At 35.5% G+C, this 17,921-nt stretch overlaps 3 protein-coding genes across 4 annotated transcripts; 2 read left to right on the top strand and 1 right to left on the bottom strand.

Moving 5' to 3' along the window:
- Positions 1-355: 355 nt before the first annotated feature.
- Positions 356-6,194, top strand: LOC112802847 (protein SHORTAGE IN CHIASMATA 1). The gene is made up of 7 exons (XM_025846216.3): positions 356-716; positions 897-980; positions 1,066-1,152; positions 1,247-1,318; positions 1,628-3,277; positions 3,757-5,385; positions 5,808-6,194. Exons 1-7 carry the CDS (start codon positions 390-392, stop codon positions 5,892-5,894), a joined length of 3,936 nt encoding a protein of 1,311 aa, XP_025702001.2. The 5' UTR covers positions 356-389; the 3' UTR covers positions 5,895-6,194.
- Positions 6,173-11,176, bottom strand: LOC112802848 (uncharacterized). Of its 2 annotated transcripts, XM_025846217.3 has the most exons (8): positions 10,659-11,176; positions 10,230-10,430; positions 10,020-10,142; positions 9,793-9,830; positions 9,601-9,688; positions 7,477-9,354; positions 7,252-7,343; positions 6,173-7,058 (listed from the first exon to the last, which is right to left on the bottom strand). In XM_025846217.3, exons 1-8 carry the CDS (start codon positions 10,725-10,727, stop codon positions 6,806-6,808), a joined length of 2,742 nt encoding a protein of 913 aa, XP_025702002.1. In that variant the 5' UTR covers positions 10,728-11,176; the 3' UTR covers positions 6,173-6,805. The 2 variants fall into 2 exon arrangements, with proteins under 2 accessions (XP_025702002.1, XP_072093977.1); XM_072237876.1 differs by lacking the exon at positions 10,659-11,176 and having other exon boundaries at positions 7,477-9,343; positions 10,230-10,380.
- A 3,430-nt stretch (positions 11,177-14,606) lies between these two features.
- LOC112802845 (transmembrane ascorbate ferrireductase 1) lies at positions 14,607-17,023 on the top strand. The gene is made up of 4 exons (XM_072236384.1): positions 14,607-14,993; positions 15,872-15,920; positions 16,059-16,258; positions 16,582-17,023. The coding sequence occupies exons 1-4, from the start codon at positions 14,850-14,852 to the stop codon at positions 16,876-16,878; spliced, it is 690 nt and encodes a 229-aa protein (XP_072092485.1). The 5' UTR covers positions 14,607-14,849; the 3' UTR covers positions 16,879-17,023.
- The last annotated feature ends 898 nt before the right edge of the window (positions 17,024-17,921 follow it).

The raw sequence follows: 17,921 nt of genomic DNA, 5'->3' as shown, positions 1-17,921 counted from the left end.
TTTTTGTCGCCGGCTAATGGATTGTTCTAGACATGAGATTCCAACTCGCATTTACTTAAACAGAAAAGTAGTGAATTAATTATTAGACCAATTAAAATTAGATAAAAAAAATTTTCATTTGATATTAATATATTACACACATTTTCTTTTTTGGTCATGAAATATTACACATGTTTATTGACAAAAACAACCTCACTTTTTGGGTCTATTAGACATAGAATAGAATCAACGAACTTCAGATTCAATTTGGGCCAGAGGAGCGAATACTGACATTCGTACCCGAATTGATTAGATGCTCCAAGGTCCGAATGCTATGTGCTATAAATACCAAATTTAAAGCGCGAAATTCAATTCGATTTCAAAATTCGTTATTCTTCTTGGCCGGAATAATGCGAACTCGCTTTCTGAACAACGACTACTTTGCTCTCCCTCCGTCGCAACGGTTCCTACACCTCCCCGTCCCTCGCCTCCACGCGCCGCCTACATCCGCCGTGCACGACATCCTGCGATTTGACTCCACGCTCCCTGTCTCCCACCACATTGAACCACTGCCGATCGCCGCCGCTCTCTCCATCTTCCTCTCCTCCGTGCTACCTCACAAAATCCATCTTGAACTTCTCGATCTCGAAGATCCAGCTGCTGTTCCGTCTCCACCTCGAGATCGAGATCGCTCCTCGTCATTCAGCCGCGGAAGCTATGAAGATCAGAATCCCCAGGTGAGTTGAGCCTCTGAAGCTTAGAAGCTTGTTTACATCTGCATGAGTTTGATGAGCAATAGTGAATCATCTTGCGCCTTGTGTGGATTATATCATCAGTACCATAGTTTTTGCTCTGAAACTGTATTTATGTGCATTTCTAAGTGATTGTGCTTTTTGAATGATTTGATTGCTCTTCAGCAAGAAGCTGAGACGTCATTTGAAGAGGATGGACGCCAGAGCTGTAGAAATGTTTGCTCCAAAGCTGATACTGAATTTCCGAAGGTAGCTACGTGATTCTTGTTCTCTTCGTTTCTTTTTCCTTTTATTTTTGGTTTATGGCTAAAGTCTTAAGTGTTATTGTTCATAGGAGATTAAAAGAATTGATTGCAGTGATAAGAGCACGAACGCGTACAAAGTGATTCAATTCGAAACACCTGAGCTAGATGCACTATTGGTGAGAGATGCTTATTTTTTATATTTATTGTTGTAACTTGTTATGTATTTCGGATTACATCCCTATTTGTTTATTTTCTCTTTGGATTTTAAAGGACAATGGTTGCTTCATTGAGAGGGAGTGGGTGCAAATGCTGGATCAAACGCCGGAGGTTAAAAATTGCATGGTAACAACACTATACGTGCAACACGCTTACATAATCACTTTGTATTTTGAACTGTTCATCTTCATGAAATTAGTCTGTAAGTTCACTGTACATACTCAGTCAAATTAAATAATATCCAATTCGTTTGGGTAAAAGTATTGCCTCATTTGGTATGATTTTTATAGCACAACAGAAGCTTATAGTCCAACCTTCACCGTTTTACAGGCCATAGACATTTAGGGAAAAGGACATTTATTAACGAAGATTTTAATTGTTCATATGCGCATCTTTGAAATTCACAGAGAATTACTTGTTTTGTTTTCTGAACAGGAAATGTTCAAGCCTGAGCCATCAATGCAGTTTCCTTACGAGGCTCTGGAAGCAATACCTCGTGCTGAAAATGCTATTTCAGAGTACCTAAAAGTGGAGGATGCATATTCTTTTGAAGATAGCATTTCTGTTCGTCACCCTTTGCACTCAGGCCAAAACATGTTTCTGAATTTAGAAGTGGATGAAGAAAGTTTGGGAATTCCCTCGTGCTTATCTCTGATAGAAATTCTTGGCACGTACTTTGATTTTACCAAATCTCTTAATTTTGATGAAGAGTGCCAATCCATCACGGATGACAAGTCTATGAGTTATAATATGGTGAAACGTTTCTCTGATGAGTGCACATCAAAGCAAAGCCTGGTGTTATCACCCATGTCACCAGAAAGTGATCTTATAAATATGTTGGAAACTGAACATTTTGGTGCCCTGGAGGGTACATCTCAGGCCGATTTTAATTTGTTCATGAATCTAGTAACGTTTCAGGAATTTGTGTTCCTTGATGAGGATTTCACTCAAAGCATTGAAGCCTTCTATCACAAATCATCATCAGATATTCTAGAATCAAGTAACTGGATGTTTGAGAAAGAGTTTAACTTAAAGAATTTTGATGAATTGATTGTCAGCAATGAGATGGCACTAATGGATGACAAATTCAAATCATTGCCTGTACCTGTTATCTCTGATTACAAAAAGCTTATAGCTCTGCATGATATCATTCAAGAACTTTTTTCCAACTTGAAGACCCGTCCCCTATCTGCATCTGATGGAATATACTTAAACTGGGATCTACTAGAGGAAGATGAATGCAATTACAAAATTTCTAGTTGGCATCAGAACATATGGGCCAAGATAGATCTGAAGAACCAAGGCTTCATAGGGAAATTTTGTGAGGATGGAAAATCAGTATTTGATCTTGTTTTATCTGAGGATACTACAGATGCTCATGACAATAATCAAAGTGAAGAGTTGCAGAAGTTGCTTTCTGATAATATGTCTCTGCTTGACATTAGTCCTACAGAATTTGCTCCAATCAAACAACTGGAACGTGGATCTTCTACTAAAGAGAGTCAAGAGCCATTACCTGAAAAAGGTGCTGAGAGGGCTTCTAGGTTATTTAAGTCTGTGTCAGAGATCAGCAGTCTTGATTACTTCTTAAACCCTCAAAAAGCAACTGTTAGCCGGGAATGTAATTTTGCAGTAGAGTCTACAGATACTAATGCTCGGGTTCCAGAATTTACACCTGCCAACATAGAATCTTCACGTGTTGCAGCTGAAGCAGATGATTTTGTGCCACTAATAGCTGGATTGAAAACTGACCATGGTCATCAAGGCATGGAGCTTTTTACCGGGTCAGTTATTATTGTGAATACTCAAAACGTAGATAAGGAAGTGATATTCTCTAGAAGAAGCTCTTACCAAGTAATTCTTGCGATGGAGAAAGGAGGAATTCAAGTTGTTGAACGTGATTTGGATTTACCTGTAGATATCATACTAAGTTCTGCAATTTGCTTGGCATGGTACGATAGTACAAATCTTGCGAAGAAAGCAACACCAGTCACTGAAGCATCTTCAAGCTTGCATTTATATATTGAGAATATTGCAGCAGATGTTCTGACAATGCTGAGTTTTTACTTCCGCGGCTGCTTTTTGGTAATTTCACTTTTATAAGTTGTACTATACTTATATACGTGCGTATTAATATTTATTTCTGTCTCAACTTCACAAAATACTGCAGTATCGAGTATGTTCGAAAGTGATAAATTGCTTGTCGATGACTTGTTAGTCAGATGCTTTCTTTAGGGGTTGCTTGTGAAACCTTTTGGGCGAAATTTTAATTTCCTACCTCAGCCTCAGCTTTCCCATTTTAGGACCTTCCTGTAGACAATTTGGAAGAACAGCATCTCAATGAGCAGACAATCTAATATAGACCTCGTGTAGAAGGGGAAACTTTATGCTTGGAAGACAGTAAGCAGTTAACACAAGGGAACAGGCAAAATTAAATTGCCGAATCTGCATTTTATATGATGTAAACATGATCCTTAAAATAGGAGAGTTGTTGTTGTGGTGCTTGTTAGTTGAGCTTCATACTTTATCTACTAGTGTTTCCATATGTTTTCTTATCTTTTCAGGTCTTCGAGGGAGAATATAACTTCCTTTCAACTGTAATGGAATTCTCAGATGCACTTTATGCTGCAGCATCAAGCTTGGGAATTGATTTACAGATCTTCTTCTCTTACTCACCAGAATTGACAACTGAAGTTATAATAAGCTGCATTAAGAGTGTCACCAAATCGAAAATGGGTCTGTATCCTAAAATGACCGAGTCAGTAACTCTTGCAGAGTCATTTCTTACACAATTTCCTGGAGTAAATCCTTTAACGGCACACTGTATACTATCTTCAGGGGTCACGCTCAATGAGTTTCTTAGTTGGTCACATGAACAAAGGATGCATGTTTTAGAGAAGTACAACGTTCCAGAAGAAAGTATTTCTCTGTTCAGTGTTTTCTGTAAATATGGAGAGCGGGAGGATTCAAAATCCATAATGACAGACTGCTCCTCTTCGGTGTCATCAGAACCAGACTCAGATAAGTGTTATCTATCTCGTCAAGTTGACAATCAAAGAAAAAGGAAAACTAATGCAAGTAGTCACCAGATGGATGAACTACGTCTTGAGGAGTTGTTGCAATTCAACACATTAAATCCAGTAGTTGAAGCTGTTCCGGATTCCTCTGCTATGCCAAAATTCTGTGATCTTGGTATGCCAAAAGATGCTGGGAGATCCAGTGAGTTGGCAGAGGCTAGTTTACCCATGGGGGAATTTTTCAAGCCAAAGCAAAGATCCAGCATGACTACAATGAGAAACCCTGCCAGCTTTCCCCAGTCGTCGTGTGATCTATGGAACTTCAAAGATGAAGAACTGCAGGTGGAACAGCCCCATTCATCTTTAAAAAATAGAGAGTTTGCTCAAAATGATATGCTGGACACTGCAACGATGAGCACAGAACTGAATTGGCATAAACCAAGTAATTCTAAGAAGATGCATGAGGACATTAGAGGTGAGGTGGTTAACTTCACTGATTTTCCCTTATTAGATAAAGACTTCTCTGTTTCTGATTTCATGAAGTTCCCAAGTTTGACGATTGAAACCGAGAAAGATCACATAAGAAAGAACAAAATTGCAAGGAGATTGTCATTTGGTGATAGCTTTCACCCTGAAGGCAACCCATCAATGGCATGTAGATCTTCAAAAAATACACCACAGGAGGTTGATAACTATGCTGAACCAGATTTTGGGAAAGATGTACTACCTCTTGGTTTCAAGCACGGTCAAAACATTCTCGAAGAGGGTTTAGCTCAGACATCTATGGGAAACCTGCAAAGATTACCCTTCCAGGAGGAAATGTCACATTTGGGGAGAACTCCACTTTCACGCGCACGCTGGTCAACTAATCCCGTGAATTCACCTTGGACAACAGAATTTATGAACAGGTTTAAAGAGAAGAGCAAATTGCGTCAAAAATCGTTATCAAGTGGGAAATCTGCTCCTTGTTTTGGGTACCCAGGTAACACGTCCAACGTTTCTAAGAGAAGAAGTCCTTCAATAATTGAGTTGTTCAAGTACCAATCTGGTGAGACTCTAGCAAACATTCAACAGAAAAGGCAGAAGCAATCTGGGCAATCTTCAGAACCAGTCAAGAGAGGAAAATATTCCGCTTCGCTACCCTCACATACTCCAAATGATAAGATATCAACCAAGGTAACTCCAACAGGATAGTGTCTCTCTCTTTCTCCTAAGAGTTTTCTGTTATGTGGAGTAGACTAGTAAACTGACAATACTCGAATTGTATATAATATATTTAACTGCTATATGGAAAAAAGTGGCGGGAAAAGTAGAGTTCTAAATACGATTTTGTTTATGGGTTTTACCTTACACCAAGCATGTTAATGAATGGATAAATAATGTAACACTGGGTGTGATGTTTTCACGGGGGATAGTCTTCGTCCAGAACGGTAGATATTTATAACTTTATGTCGCCATCTTCATTTCAGCAATAATGCTAATTGCTTAAAAATTAAGATGCCTGCAAGTTACAATTGTGTCCTTTATAAGTTTAGCTTAGTATTTGATATCCATACTACGCTTCTGTTCTATTATTCATCGACATTTGGTCACTGCAGACACTTACTTTTGGGAGGAAAGGAAGTGGAAGCCAAACTAAGCTGGTCTGGAGCGATAGAGATCAGTCACGGTATCGGGCACAATAATCTATCATTGAAGTAACGAATGGAGATTTACTATTATACATTTGATGGGTATAACCTTTGAAAGGTTTTTTGCTTTGAAACGTTAATTACAATGAAATTCTTGCACAATAGAAAGTTTCATACACTAAGGTTGTTTTCCTTAAAAAAAAAAAGATGCTTTCAGGACTAGGTATACATCGTCTTTATTTTGCTGCTGTACCACTTCACAGATTCTCATAGTCAATGACTATGCAGTTTCTGATTTATATGAATGTTAGTTGAAGTATGCAGGTTTCAAGTGATGGAAATAAATTCATCAATTCAATGTCAGTGCGTTCATAAATTTAATGGTAGTTGCATCTTAAAATGGGAAAGCTGCATAATTCATAGGAACATAACCTGTGAAAAATACCACCCTTTCCCCCCTGAAAAAAAAAATTGCGTTTTAAAGCTAGCTTTTGCCATGATACAAGATATTGTTTTAATTACATCAAAAATACAAATAGGAACTCCCCAAATTTGCTTATTACAATAACTTCTGAAAAGCACCAGTACCAGCTAAGATGATGGTTTTCTGGATTCAATAGGCAATAGCTTTTGAGTTGTTTTTTCTCTTTTATTCAACCAAAAGTTTTCCTCTGAACATCATTTTTCATTTATCTGTGTATTGTTCTCATATTTATATGCCAAAATGATCAAACTGATGACATACATTTGCTACATAGGCATATGAAGCAACATCCCAAACCACATTGTCCATGTATCGTTTGAGGAGAAATACTGGAAAGGATATTTCTGATCAAGTGACAGTCATGGTTGACATACATTATAAAGGTCTCAAACCTCTAGTAGAACCCATTGTGATTAAGATATCCTGTTGCCTCCTTCATGGCCCTTGTATGCTTTATAATGTGATTATGTAACAACACCTGTTAAGAATTCAAGTTCTTACCATTCTTGATACTACGTAGAGCCATAACAAGTTGTTGTCTTTCTCCCTCTACCTCTGCAAATTTTAGACTAATATCCGAATACCTTTCTTCTAATTCTTTCAGCTCATTTTCCATATATTTATTCCTTTCCTTTAGGAGTGCCACTTCATTCAACAATTCATTTGTGTGGCACCGACCACTATGATCATGACTGAAGAGAATCACCTCATTTGGCAAGCAAGTTTTCGCATCACTGTCAGAGTAAAATGGAGGGAAAAGAAAGCAACAATTAGTTTCTGGATGATGTGCAACATAAATAGAAATTTGATTTCTTAATCCCAAGCTGCAGTTTTTTTGTTTTTCAATTTTAATGAATATATTGAAGTTCATGGATGTGTTCAAGAGAACCTGGAGTTTAGATGGACAGAAATGAATTCGATTTTTACCTTCTGTGCAGTGCTTGACAAACTTTTTTCTCAGCCAAATTGCATATTCCTTTTTCTTCCAACCCAACAGCAGTATTTCCAGCATCCATGCCCTTGTGTTCATATATAACAACACAGTAAATATTTAGCATCAAGTCTAACAGTGTGTGTATTGAAGCATGCATGCCCTAATATGTGATAGAAACTTATGTTCTTTATGATTTCAAGAATTGAAGCTGGACATACCTTGTGCCATTCTGAATTTGATGTCTTCAGCTGTTCCTCATTGGAAGGAGATGCACCACAACGCTCGTTGTCTCTTGGAGTCATATTTATGTTTGCTGCTGCTGGTTGTCTTTTGTTATTCGTCTGCTTCTTTTCCATAATGCTTAATTCTGCTTCTTTCTTCTTAAGCTCTCCTTCTAGTTGAGATATTGTTTTGCACATATTTTCTTTCTCAGCATGTTCTTTCTGCAGGATATTTGTCAATTCATTGTGATGCTTCTTCAAGATTTCCACTTCTGTCATCAGGGTACCAAGTATCTTATCCACATCTTGGTTCCCTTGCAATACCACCTCGGTCATTTGCTCTGTTGGCTTTGCTTTAGAAAATGCGTGCTTTTCTACCATCAGCTTCTTAATTTCAATCCTAAGAACCTGAATTTGCTTTGATAATGCGTGATCCTTTTCATCCTTTTGCCTTTGCACATTTTCAAGTTGTTTAGATTTAACCTCAAGTTCTTGTGTCAACATCTCTACTGTTTTTTCTTTTGAGTTCATTTGGTTCAAGAGCTCTTGCAGTTTCAAATCGTTCTGGTTTGTAATTAGCCTGAGCTCTTGATTGCATTTCTGGAGTGTTTCTTCCATAAGTTTGTTCTGCTTCTGCAATTCATCAGCTTCTGCATTGGCTTTAACGATCATCTTTTCATTTTCTTCTACTTTCGATGCCATTTCAACTGAAAGCCTTCGAAGTTCATCCTGAAAACGCTCAGATACGAGAGCATTATTGCGTGTCATCATTCTCAAGGCCTCCTCAGCTTTCATGGCCTGTTCTTCTTGCTCAATCTTTGCACATTTCAAAGAATGGAGATCTTCTTCAAACTTGTCTGCCTGTGTTTGCAGTTCTCTCTCCAAATTATTGACTTGATTTTCAAGCTCATTGATGTAGACCAAAGACTCTGAAAATTCCTCTTCCCGATTCTTTATCTTTTCTTCTAATATCTCTACCTGTGATTCAAGTTGTTCTATGGCAGTCAACGAAGCTGAATGTTTATTTTGTAACATCTTATGTTGTGCTTCTACTTTCTTTAATCTCAAACAGATATCCAGGTTTTCCCTCTTCAATAGCTCGGAGTCCGAAGTGAGCACTTCTATATGCTCGTTTAACTCATCAAGTTGCTGACTATAAGTGTCGATTTCACGATTCTGATCTGCAATTTTCTGCCTCAAGAGGTCTATTTCTGTCCGATCACTGTGCTTGTCAATCTGGTCAGAAATTTCCTTATTCTTTAGTTCCAGCACTGCTTCAAGCTCCCTCACTGCCGAAAGCAGTTCAGAGTTTGAATCTTGTGTCTTTTGGAGCTGTGAGCGAAGACTGGCACTAAAAGATTTTTCATGTACAAGCTCTTCCTTTAATGCTTCTAACTGAAGCCTAGTATCTTCAATCTCAGACGGCAAGGATTTTGAGGCTTTGGTCTCATTATCAAGGTTCTGCTGGGAATTGAGCTGCTCATATTTTGTTTTGAGCATATTTCTCTCCTCTCTGAGGAGGATTATCTGTCTTGCCATATTTTGTCCCCGAATGCTTTCTTTCTCTAACTGCTTCTGAAGTGATTGATGCTCTTGTTCTGATACTTCTACTTGTCTCTTTAGAGAAGCAATTTCTGTCTTGAGGTTTTCAGTGGTACTATCAGGAGGCCCTATTAGCAACCTTTCTATGGGAAGATTATCTTCCAGGCTGTTAGTCCAGTCACCCAAATTCCCATCTGACACTGAACCAGTTGACACCTCTGTGTTTGACCTCCTATGCCTATGGGTTTCTGAAGCAGGGACTTCAACTCTTCCATTTGATGGCATTGAAGTCGTTCTGATGGGCGGTGGTAATAGTAATAGCCTAGAAGAATCCTGCCATGAAGTTAGCACAAGAGTGATGCCATTGGATTATTCAAAGGTGACATTTTGCTGAGTTCCCATAATGCAAAATGCTAATAATACTTTTATTACTTTAAACATATACATTATTTATTTTCTTAACTAATCCTCCTAAATAGTTTTTATTTAGAAAATTTTCAATTTTGTTGAATAGAAAGTGCTGGCTATAAAATGACGAATATATATATATATTCATCTCATATGAGAAAGAGGTCATACTTCAGCATTATAGGAACTGTCATCTGTACTGCGATTGCTCTGCTGGTGTTTCAAGCTTCCACCTCCACTGTCTACTCCATTTCTGAAACTGAGGTGAAAAGTGAGCAAGCACATCAGATATAAAATCAAGAAAGCAAAATAAATAAACTTAAAACAGATTATTTTCACTGGAATTGTTGATTGATTTTTCACCTTTGATCTGTATATCCTTCAATATTCTGAATCGTCACCTGTCTCAACAATTATGTGAGGTATTATGTTTTGCAATATGATGGTAATAGGCTGTTAATGACTTAATGTTAAAATCTCCCCCGAAGATTAGATTCTTGAATAGATAGATGCCAACATTAAGAGAATGAATAATGTGTGCATGTTGAGAGAGAATAAACGAGTAAGGGAGCGAGACAGAAGGTACTAACATGTAGAATCGCTCCTGAATTGGCAAACTTCAAGGGTAGAGATATAGTCAATGGCTCAGTTTCTGCAGCAAAATCAGCGAAATCAACTGAGGCTTCTCCAAGAAATCCAGATTTTGAAGATCCCTGCAGGGGAGGTTAAAGGTTAGACCCTCCATTCGACGTCCTAGTCCGGTAGACTATATAGTATGCAATTACAAGTCTACAGCTTACAGTTGAAACGACGAAATGATAGATTTTTTCATGTAGTTTTCCTGATTTTGTGTCTCTAACGAATTTAACTGTTTCAAAAATTGGTTTATCCCATAAACAGGATCCACCCTGGATAGCAACTTTCTCTAGTTTAACTGTTGGCTTCCCAGCACCATCTGGAACCAAAGCTATCATCAGTGCCGGCTTTTTCATCTTTGGCACCTGATAGAAAGGAGAAGAGAACAAGATAAGATACTGTATACAGAATCTGTTCATAGGCATGACATGCCCAGTATATGTTAGCTTTCATACTCCTTAACCATCTACAGTATCCACTGTATCTTTCAAACTTCCTGGTAAATATGTTTTGAGTAAAATCTGGGACAAACCCCATTTTTAGATTTAGCATAAGATGGCATAAAAACTTTGTTATGCCTCGGTGAGTGTTACCTGAGTTGCCTGAAATTGCAGTTTGAATACAGCTTTTATTTTGTTCTTCTTGCTCCATGACCTGAACATGATTTTCTGAATGATTGATAAAATATTGCACTTTGGTTTTATGGAAGACTGACAGTGTTTAATTCCTAGGAGTCCCAGTGACACGTCATTGGTGAGTTGGCCAGTTGTTGTGTTGATTTGAAACCTGAAAGTACGTTTCTGACAGATTCAGTTACCAACTGGAATGAAATGTCGGTACGCTCTTCTCAAATCCCTTCCTGCTGATTTATTGGCTTAGTTACTAGTACTAGATGCTATACTGAACTTGTATCGTTAGCAAACTTAATAGAAGTTAATTTGATACTAAAAGCTTCTTCGGAAGACTAAAGGGACTGAGGAAATAAATAAAGGAACGTTTCTGAATTGTATGGTTCACTTTTTTGGTTTTAGCTTTTGTTTTTTACTTTAAAAGAAAATGGAAGGGGTCATCTGAGGGAGCCAGACAAAATAAAATCACAAGACTGACCCATACAACTTTATTTTCTTAGGCGTATCTTTTCAAATGCAAAAACATAATGAACTGTATCTCTGTTGATGTAAGTTTAATCATTTTTCCATTGAAATAGATAGACCCAAATATTTAGTAGTGAGTAAATACTTAAAATAAGAAACATATATAGAAATAGAATATTTAATATTCTTAACAAACTTGCAGAACAAAATGTCAAAACTAAAAGGGAAATAGATCTATTTTATATCTTAGTAGGGGAAAAATAATAAATTTGCACTAATCTATATCTTATAGTTAATATATTAAGAGAAAATAAATATTTAAGAAAAATATTAGTAATCATAGTAAGGCAAAAAAGTTTGAACAAGAAAAAAAAATCACTCAAGTATTACCCACGTGTAAAATTAAATTCGGTGGGTATAGCCGTATAGGCGTATAGTTGGAACTTGGAATGAAGGCTTCTTTTATTAAGGTTAGTTAGTTACATTGAATTCCGTAAAATGTGAAGTCCGCAGTGACTTCTTATATGAGAATTATGAGTACTACAATGAATAGAACAATTTCTACTCTTACATAGGTTGATAATAATGTCATAATGTGCCATATTTCTCAATTTGAGGGACAACATGGTATTCCGTAGCGTAAGTAAATGAATGTGTTGTGTGATCTGTGCTAATAAGTGTCCCCTGGGGCCTTTTTTTTCCGGTCACAATCAGCTCGAAGTGAACCACATGCATGCAATGATGCAAATAGGTAGTACAATTTGTATGACTAAAGAGAAAACATCTGTACACCGTAGCTTCCACCAAATTCCTTGGCCAGCATATAGATTATTATAGGGATCCGAAGTTCCGAACCCATCAATCATTAATGATAGCCTTTCAGCTTCCGTGCTGCTCCAGTGCAGTCAGCTTCTATGCTTTCCTTACCAGTTCAATCCCCACTCCATTCATGAACACATCATTGTCAACTAAACTGGTCTATTGGTCATTTCAATATATCAATAAAAAAACCCACCTTACTTCCATTTCTTCATTCAGTATTCTCAAGTACTTAGTAAAAGTCCTCATTTTAGTATCCTTTACACCTAAAAGAAGTTAATAATTCATTCTCCATCAGCATGAGTTTGTCTTTAATTCTTAGCAACCATATATGAGGGCTACAACACCAGCAATTTCTTGTCTCACCTCTATTTGCAGATCATGGCAATATGTTGACAAAATGGTAAAGTTAAATCAGCTTTTCATTCACCATCATTTATTCATTCACAAAAGGGAATTAGAAGTGCCCATGTTTGCTCTAAGTAAATTAGTAAGCACTAATACTACTAAGCAGGCACTACACCGCATTTTAATGCAAAAATTGTACATTAAGTATTCCTATTATTATCGTATGGCGTATAAACATTCGATTAGCTTTTCATGTTCACAGAAACATCTTCACTTTCTCTGATATGGAGAGGCCGACAGGATAACATATCAACACTTTAATGAGTGTCGACTTTAATTTGTTATGACCAAAGGGAAATTTTGTGCGCATGCCGCATGGGCCATGAATTTCTTATACTCTATCATATAATAGGACAATGTTTATAGTGCCCAAGTTAAAACAAACAGATCAGAAGATATCTAACTATGCTTGGATATCAGTTATGGAACTGTGTGGATTTATTTTCTAAATTTAAAAGAAAACAAAAAATATCACTACATCTAAGATAAGAAAATCAGATTTGCGTAAATCAGGCTCTCCAGTAATATCCTGAAGTTTATAATAATTCTATTATATGGTTTAAAACAAATTACCCAAAAGATTACCAAATTGGAAAATAACACCCTAAAAGTGTGAAGTGTCGCCTTCTGTGTGTGTAGCTTCACGTCAGTTAGTTTAAGTTTGTTGTTGTGTTGTACAGCTTAACTTCTAAAGTTGTCATCGCCTATGGCAATTCAACTTTCCATGGCACTGCTTGGTTTGTGTTGCTTTGCATGGTACTTATCATGCAATGACATCATATCAATCAAAGCTTCAGAGATTGACAAGTGTAATCGGTTGTCAAGTGCTTATCCATTTTTCCTCTAGGATGATAGGTATCGTAAATGGATAGATGCATTATTGCAAAGTTCTTGAATTGTCTAGATAAGGAATTATTGGTTAATAACTTTCCTTTGTCAAAATTAAAATACCTAGCCAAAAGCCAAAAACGCTTGAGGAATTATGAATAAGTTCGATGGTAGATCATTAAACGAAATTTATTTATGTTTCACATTAAAAAAGTACTTTAAATTAAAGAAAATGTTTTTTTATTTTAAAAGTACTTTATCTTTTAAATTAAATGATATATAAAAAGGAAAAACACATTTTAAAGTAATAAAATTCTTAACATAACCAGAAGTATTCTGAAACCAAACTTGAAAAGAATTCATTTTCCTAATTATTTTCTCGACCCACAATTCATTTCTTTCTCCTTTGAGTAGTTTTTTATTTTATTTTTTGGTCGTGTCTATTTCTGTTTTATTGGGTCAATATGGATTGGAGGTGTAGATCTTTAATAACTAAACATTTATCTTTTGCTCAGGTAATAATTTTAGTTGAGTCATTTCGCCTAACATAGTCCAAGCTGCTGTGGCCCATATACAATTGGGTCAAATCGATTTGGATTGGATCAACCTAATACTCCTAAACGTATGTTGGACCTTGTATTTAAAAATGTTTATCATAAGAAGATTCTAGTTTGTACCGAAAAAAACAAAAAGAAGATTCTTGTAACTTGAAGAAGAAAATATTAAAAAATTATTGAGGCCTACTGTGTACAGGCACATTTTTTGGAGTGGACCATTTTCGTACTATTGCCCTTTTTTGGTAAAAAACAAGTCCAATTACAAAAAGAGAAAAAGAAAATGGATACTTCATATGAAAGAAAGTTTCTAGTCATCAAAGATTCAAAGTAAAGTAAAGTACGATATGGGCCTTTGGCCCCTCAATATACCAAAAATCAAAAGTAAAATATGTATTATTCACTCACCTGTTGAGTTAGAGGATACAATAACCAACCAAAAAAAAAAAAGAAATATGTATTCATCAACTTAAATAATTGTTAGAAATTCGAATTTCACTTTATACATATAGTAATTTATTGACTAGTAGATCTTTAAATATAGTTCAGACCCGCAATAAATTAGTATTTAACCTGTTAAATTGAAAATACCGTAGTCAACTAAAAAGAAAAACTATATATTGAGAGTTTGAGACCTTAAAAAAAGAGTAAAGCATGTATTGTGTTTTAAAATTATTTTCAATACCTAATTTTAGACACCTTCATGTAAAAAAATGTGTCAAATGTGTGCATATCCAAATCTTAAGATTGAGAGATCGTATTCGTGCTTCAGAGTAATTTTTCTTTTCCTCCAATGTTTCGTTCTTATAACTTGTGCTTTCAAAAAATACACACCACTAAAATAATGCAATAAACTAAATAAAAATTGTAGCGCACACAGAAGAGACACGAGGCCAAAACAAAATTGCTTCAAACTTCCAATGAAAACAAGCTACGTGGCGAGCATCTAGAAGTCAGTAAGTATAGAAACTTCAGTTATAGTATGTGTGCTTTCCATCTACAGCTCAAGCTTATCAGTTATTACTTCACTTGAGTTCTTACTTCTCAGATTGGGAGACAAAAGGAGAAAACATTGAAGAAGATGGGGTTGGGAGTTCCTGCTCTTCCATTTACCTTTGTGGCTCACCTTCTAGGAGTGGCTGCTATTGTCATGGTCTTGCTTTGGAACATACACTTCAGGGGTGGCTTAGCTTGGGAAGCTACCAACAAAAATCTCATATTCAATGTATGTTTCTTGTTTCATCTTGCTCTTTACTCTCTATTTGCTATTATTTTTGGTACTATGATGTATTGATATATGGCTCTTCTTGATTCTTACTCTGTTTCGTTTGGTCCTCTGTTGAATGAACCTTAACTGAAATTGGCATTTGCCTTGTATGTTTGAACCTTAAAAGCAAGACACACTAGTAATATACCTTGCCTTTAGTTTGAGTTCCATGGTTTCAGTGATTGATTACCTTAAAGTTATTAGAGACTAATATTGTATATTTTGTGGACAGTTTACACTTTACACTTTACATATCTACCACCATTTTTCTCAGTTTCTGCTTAGTATTTCATACTAGTATTTACTTCAATCTTGTAAAGTTTCACATATTTTTTTATTTACTTTAACAATATTTTAAAAAGGCTCTTCAAGTTTTTTTTCCATCTTTTCTATTTATTATCGGCCCCAACCCTCATAAAAAAGGGGTCCCAACAATTCATTGCTTGCAGGCTCCACATGCTTATCCTTCTATTTCTTCGGTGTGAATTCCATATTCTAATACATTCATGTGGTTTCAAATCAAATAATAAATGAGGCAAAGGGTACTCCTTAGTCCTTAAAAGGCTTAAACTACTTTATTTAGATGCTTTTGTTATTTTTTTCTCCTACCATTACATTGATGAATTAGTAACTAAACTGATTTGGGACTGGGTTTAGTTTTTAATACAATCATTTATATATAACACAAGATAATCATATAATATTACACAAGTTGAAGTTACTAATCTATATTAAGCCCATATATATCTTATATTAGTGCCTATTATTATATAAAAATGTCAATATATAGTTAGTGAAGTGCCCCTAATCTTACGCATTCCTTTTTCTTGATACAGATCCATCCTGTTCTTATGCTAATTGGATTAATAATCATGGGAGGTGAAGGTAACCAAAATACTTTCACAAGATACCGTTTTATGAACTAATGTGTAACTATTTCTACAATTCTCTATTTTGTCTTCAACTTGCATAGTTATTATAGGTCTCATATTTTTTCCCTTTATATTTTTCGGTTACTTGTAGCTATCATAACTTACAAGGCTCTACCCCTGAAGAAGGAAATTAAGAAGTTGATACATCTTATTCTCCATGCAATTGCACTAGTACTTGGAATAGTTGGAATTTGTGCTGCCTTCAAGAATCATAATGAAAGTGGCATCGCCAATATGTACAGCTTGCATTCATGGCTTGGCATTGGAGTTATTTCCCTTTACGGGATTCAGGTAAAACCATTGAAATCTTAGATTAATTAAACCTTAAACAGTTAAACCTACATGCATACAAGAGTTTGACATGCATTAAGAAAAATACAGACATGATATCAATCTTAAGCTGTGACAAATTAAATAAATAATTCATCATATAGTTTAGTTCAATCTGATGGTCACAATGATTTTGAAGTATAATCTCTATTATTACAAAGTAACTCCTCAAGATTTCTAGATAATGGTGGAGGACAAGTTTGTTTTAGACCAATTTTGTCCTTTGTATTTTTATTCAATGATAAGAATGAGATTTATTGTTTAATTAATACACCTGCATGCAGTGGATATTTGGGTTTGTGATGTTTTTCTACCCTGGAGGGAGTGAAACACTAAGAAGCCAATCAATCCCATGGCACGTGTTGTTTGGGCTGATAGTGTATGTGCTTGCACTTGGGACAGCTTCTCTTGGGTTCTTAGAGAAGCTCACATTCCTGGAGAGTTCAGCAGGTGTGGCTAAATATGGTTCAGAGGCACTCCTTGTTAACTTCACTGCCATTGTCACAATCTTGTTTGGTACCTTTGTTGTCTTGTCTTCTATTTCTTCTGCTCCCGGTGAAGATGACTATTCACCCATATAATATGGTAATATACTCTCAATTCCTTTTCATTTTCATATACATCACTTTTTGTACATCAATGTTCAATCCTATGTGTATTTACTAGTGGGAAGTAAGTATTGTAATTTGTAACTCAACGAAAATAAAATGGCATAATTAGAAATAATGTTTACTATTATTATTATTATTATTATTATTATTATTATTATTATTATTATTATTATTATTATTATTATTATTCGTCTGACATGAGTCTTTAGTGTACTGTGAATCGGAAATAAAAAAGGTTATATGCACGTAAAAAATCAACTAGCAGATTAATTATTATTTATTTATATTTTAATATGTATTTATACTGATAGTTAGTTTATCTGATTTTTTATATACATTTAAATAATTTAATTTTAATATACTGTCAATGTAGTTTTATATGTTCATCCAATTATATAACGTTATATTAAAAAAATAATTACATTTTATATTAACCGTGTGAATAATTATCTAAAAAAACGGATGTAATTGTGTAACTTTGTAAAATATCAAAATTATACTTTACATTTAAAATGGTTGATCATTAGTCACCAAAAAAAATGGTTGAACATTAATAGTGTAATACTGTAATACATTCTTTCTTTTTTTTTTTCTTTTTTGGGCCCTGAAATTGGTATCTGATAGAGGGAGAGTGGGACACATTGCAGTACTGTAGGTTTTGGGGTAGTGCTATTTGTTTTATATTTGGGCCTTTTAGAACAAAGAAAAATTGGTCATGCTTCTGATCAAATTCTGGGGTGTCGCCGTCTTGTCACTCTCATGGGCTAGCTCATATATGCTTGTAAGTTTCAGCTTACAAGTTACAAGAGACATGGACATTTATATACGCCTAATTATTTTTCTTTGACTTGAATTTCTTATCTCGAGTTTTACACAAAGTCTAATAATGCATCACATTTAGTTGTATATTATATATGATTAACAAAAGTTTTGGCTAAATAGAATTAATTAGGAGTGACAATGAAAATTGAGAAAATGAAGTGTCTTCAAACCTCATTTACGTGCTACATTCT

Source organism: Arachis hypogaea, chromosome 5 (assembly GCF_003086295.3).
Source record: "Arachis hypogaea cultivar Tifrunner chromosome 5, arahy.Tifrunner.gnm2.J5K5, whole genome shotgun sequence".
In the NCBI taxonomy this organism is placed as follows: Eukaryota; Viridiplantae; Streptophyta; class Magnoliopsida; order Fabales; family Fabaceae; genus Arachis; species Arachis hypogaea.
The sequence above is the reverse complement of the archived record's forward strand: the minus strand, read 5'-3'. Positions and strand labels throughout refer to the sequence as shown.

What these genes read in the sequence shown, in the direction of transcription:
- LOC112802847 (XM_025846216.3), top strand. Translation starts at nt 390, where the DNA reads ATGCGAACTCGCTTTCTGAACAACGACTACTTTGCTCTCCCTCCGTCG. An exon ending in ATGAAGATCAGAATCCCCAG is followed by an intron (nt 717 to 896) that starts GTGAGTTGAGCC and finishes ATTGCTCTTCAG; the next exon opens with CAAGAAGCTGAGACGTCATT. An exon ending in ATGATAAGATATCAACCAAG is followed by an intron (nt 5,386 to 5,807) that starts GTAACTCCAACA and finishes TGGTCACTGCAG; the next exon opens with ACACTTACTTTTGGGAGGAA.
- LOC112802848 (XM_025846217.3), bottom strand. Translation starts at nt 10,727, where the DNA reads ATGTTCAGGTCATGGAGCAAGAAGAACAAAATAAAAGCTGTATTCAAA. An exon ending in CAAATTCAGAATGGCACAAG is followed by an intron (nt 7,344 to 7,476) that starts GTATGTCCAGCT and finishes TATGAACACAAG; the next exon opens with GGCATGGATGCTGGAAATAC. An exon ending in TGTCAAGCACTGCACAGAAG is followed by an intron (nt 7,059 to 7,251) that starts GTAAAAATCGAA and finishes TTACTCTGACAG; the next exon opens with TGATGCGAAAACTTGCTTGC.
- LOC112802845 (XM_072236384.1), top strand. Translation starts at nt 14,850, where the DNA reads ATGGGGTTGGGAGTTCCTGCTCTTCCATTTACCTTTGTGGCTCACCTT. An exon ending in AATAATCATGGGAGGTGAAG is followed by an intron (nt 15,921 to 16,058) that starts GTAACCAAAATA and finishes GGTTACTTGTAG; the next exon opens with CTATCATAACTTACAAGGCT. An exon ending in TTTCCCTTTACGGGATTCAG is followed by an intron (nt 16,259 to 16,581) that starts GTAAAACCATTG and finishes ACCTGCATGCAG; the next exon opens with TGGATATTTGGGTTTGTGAT.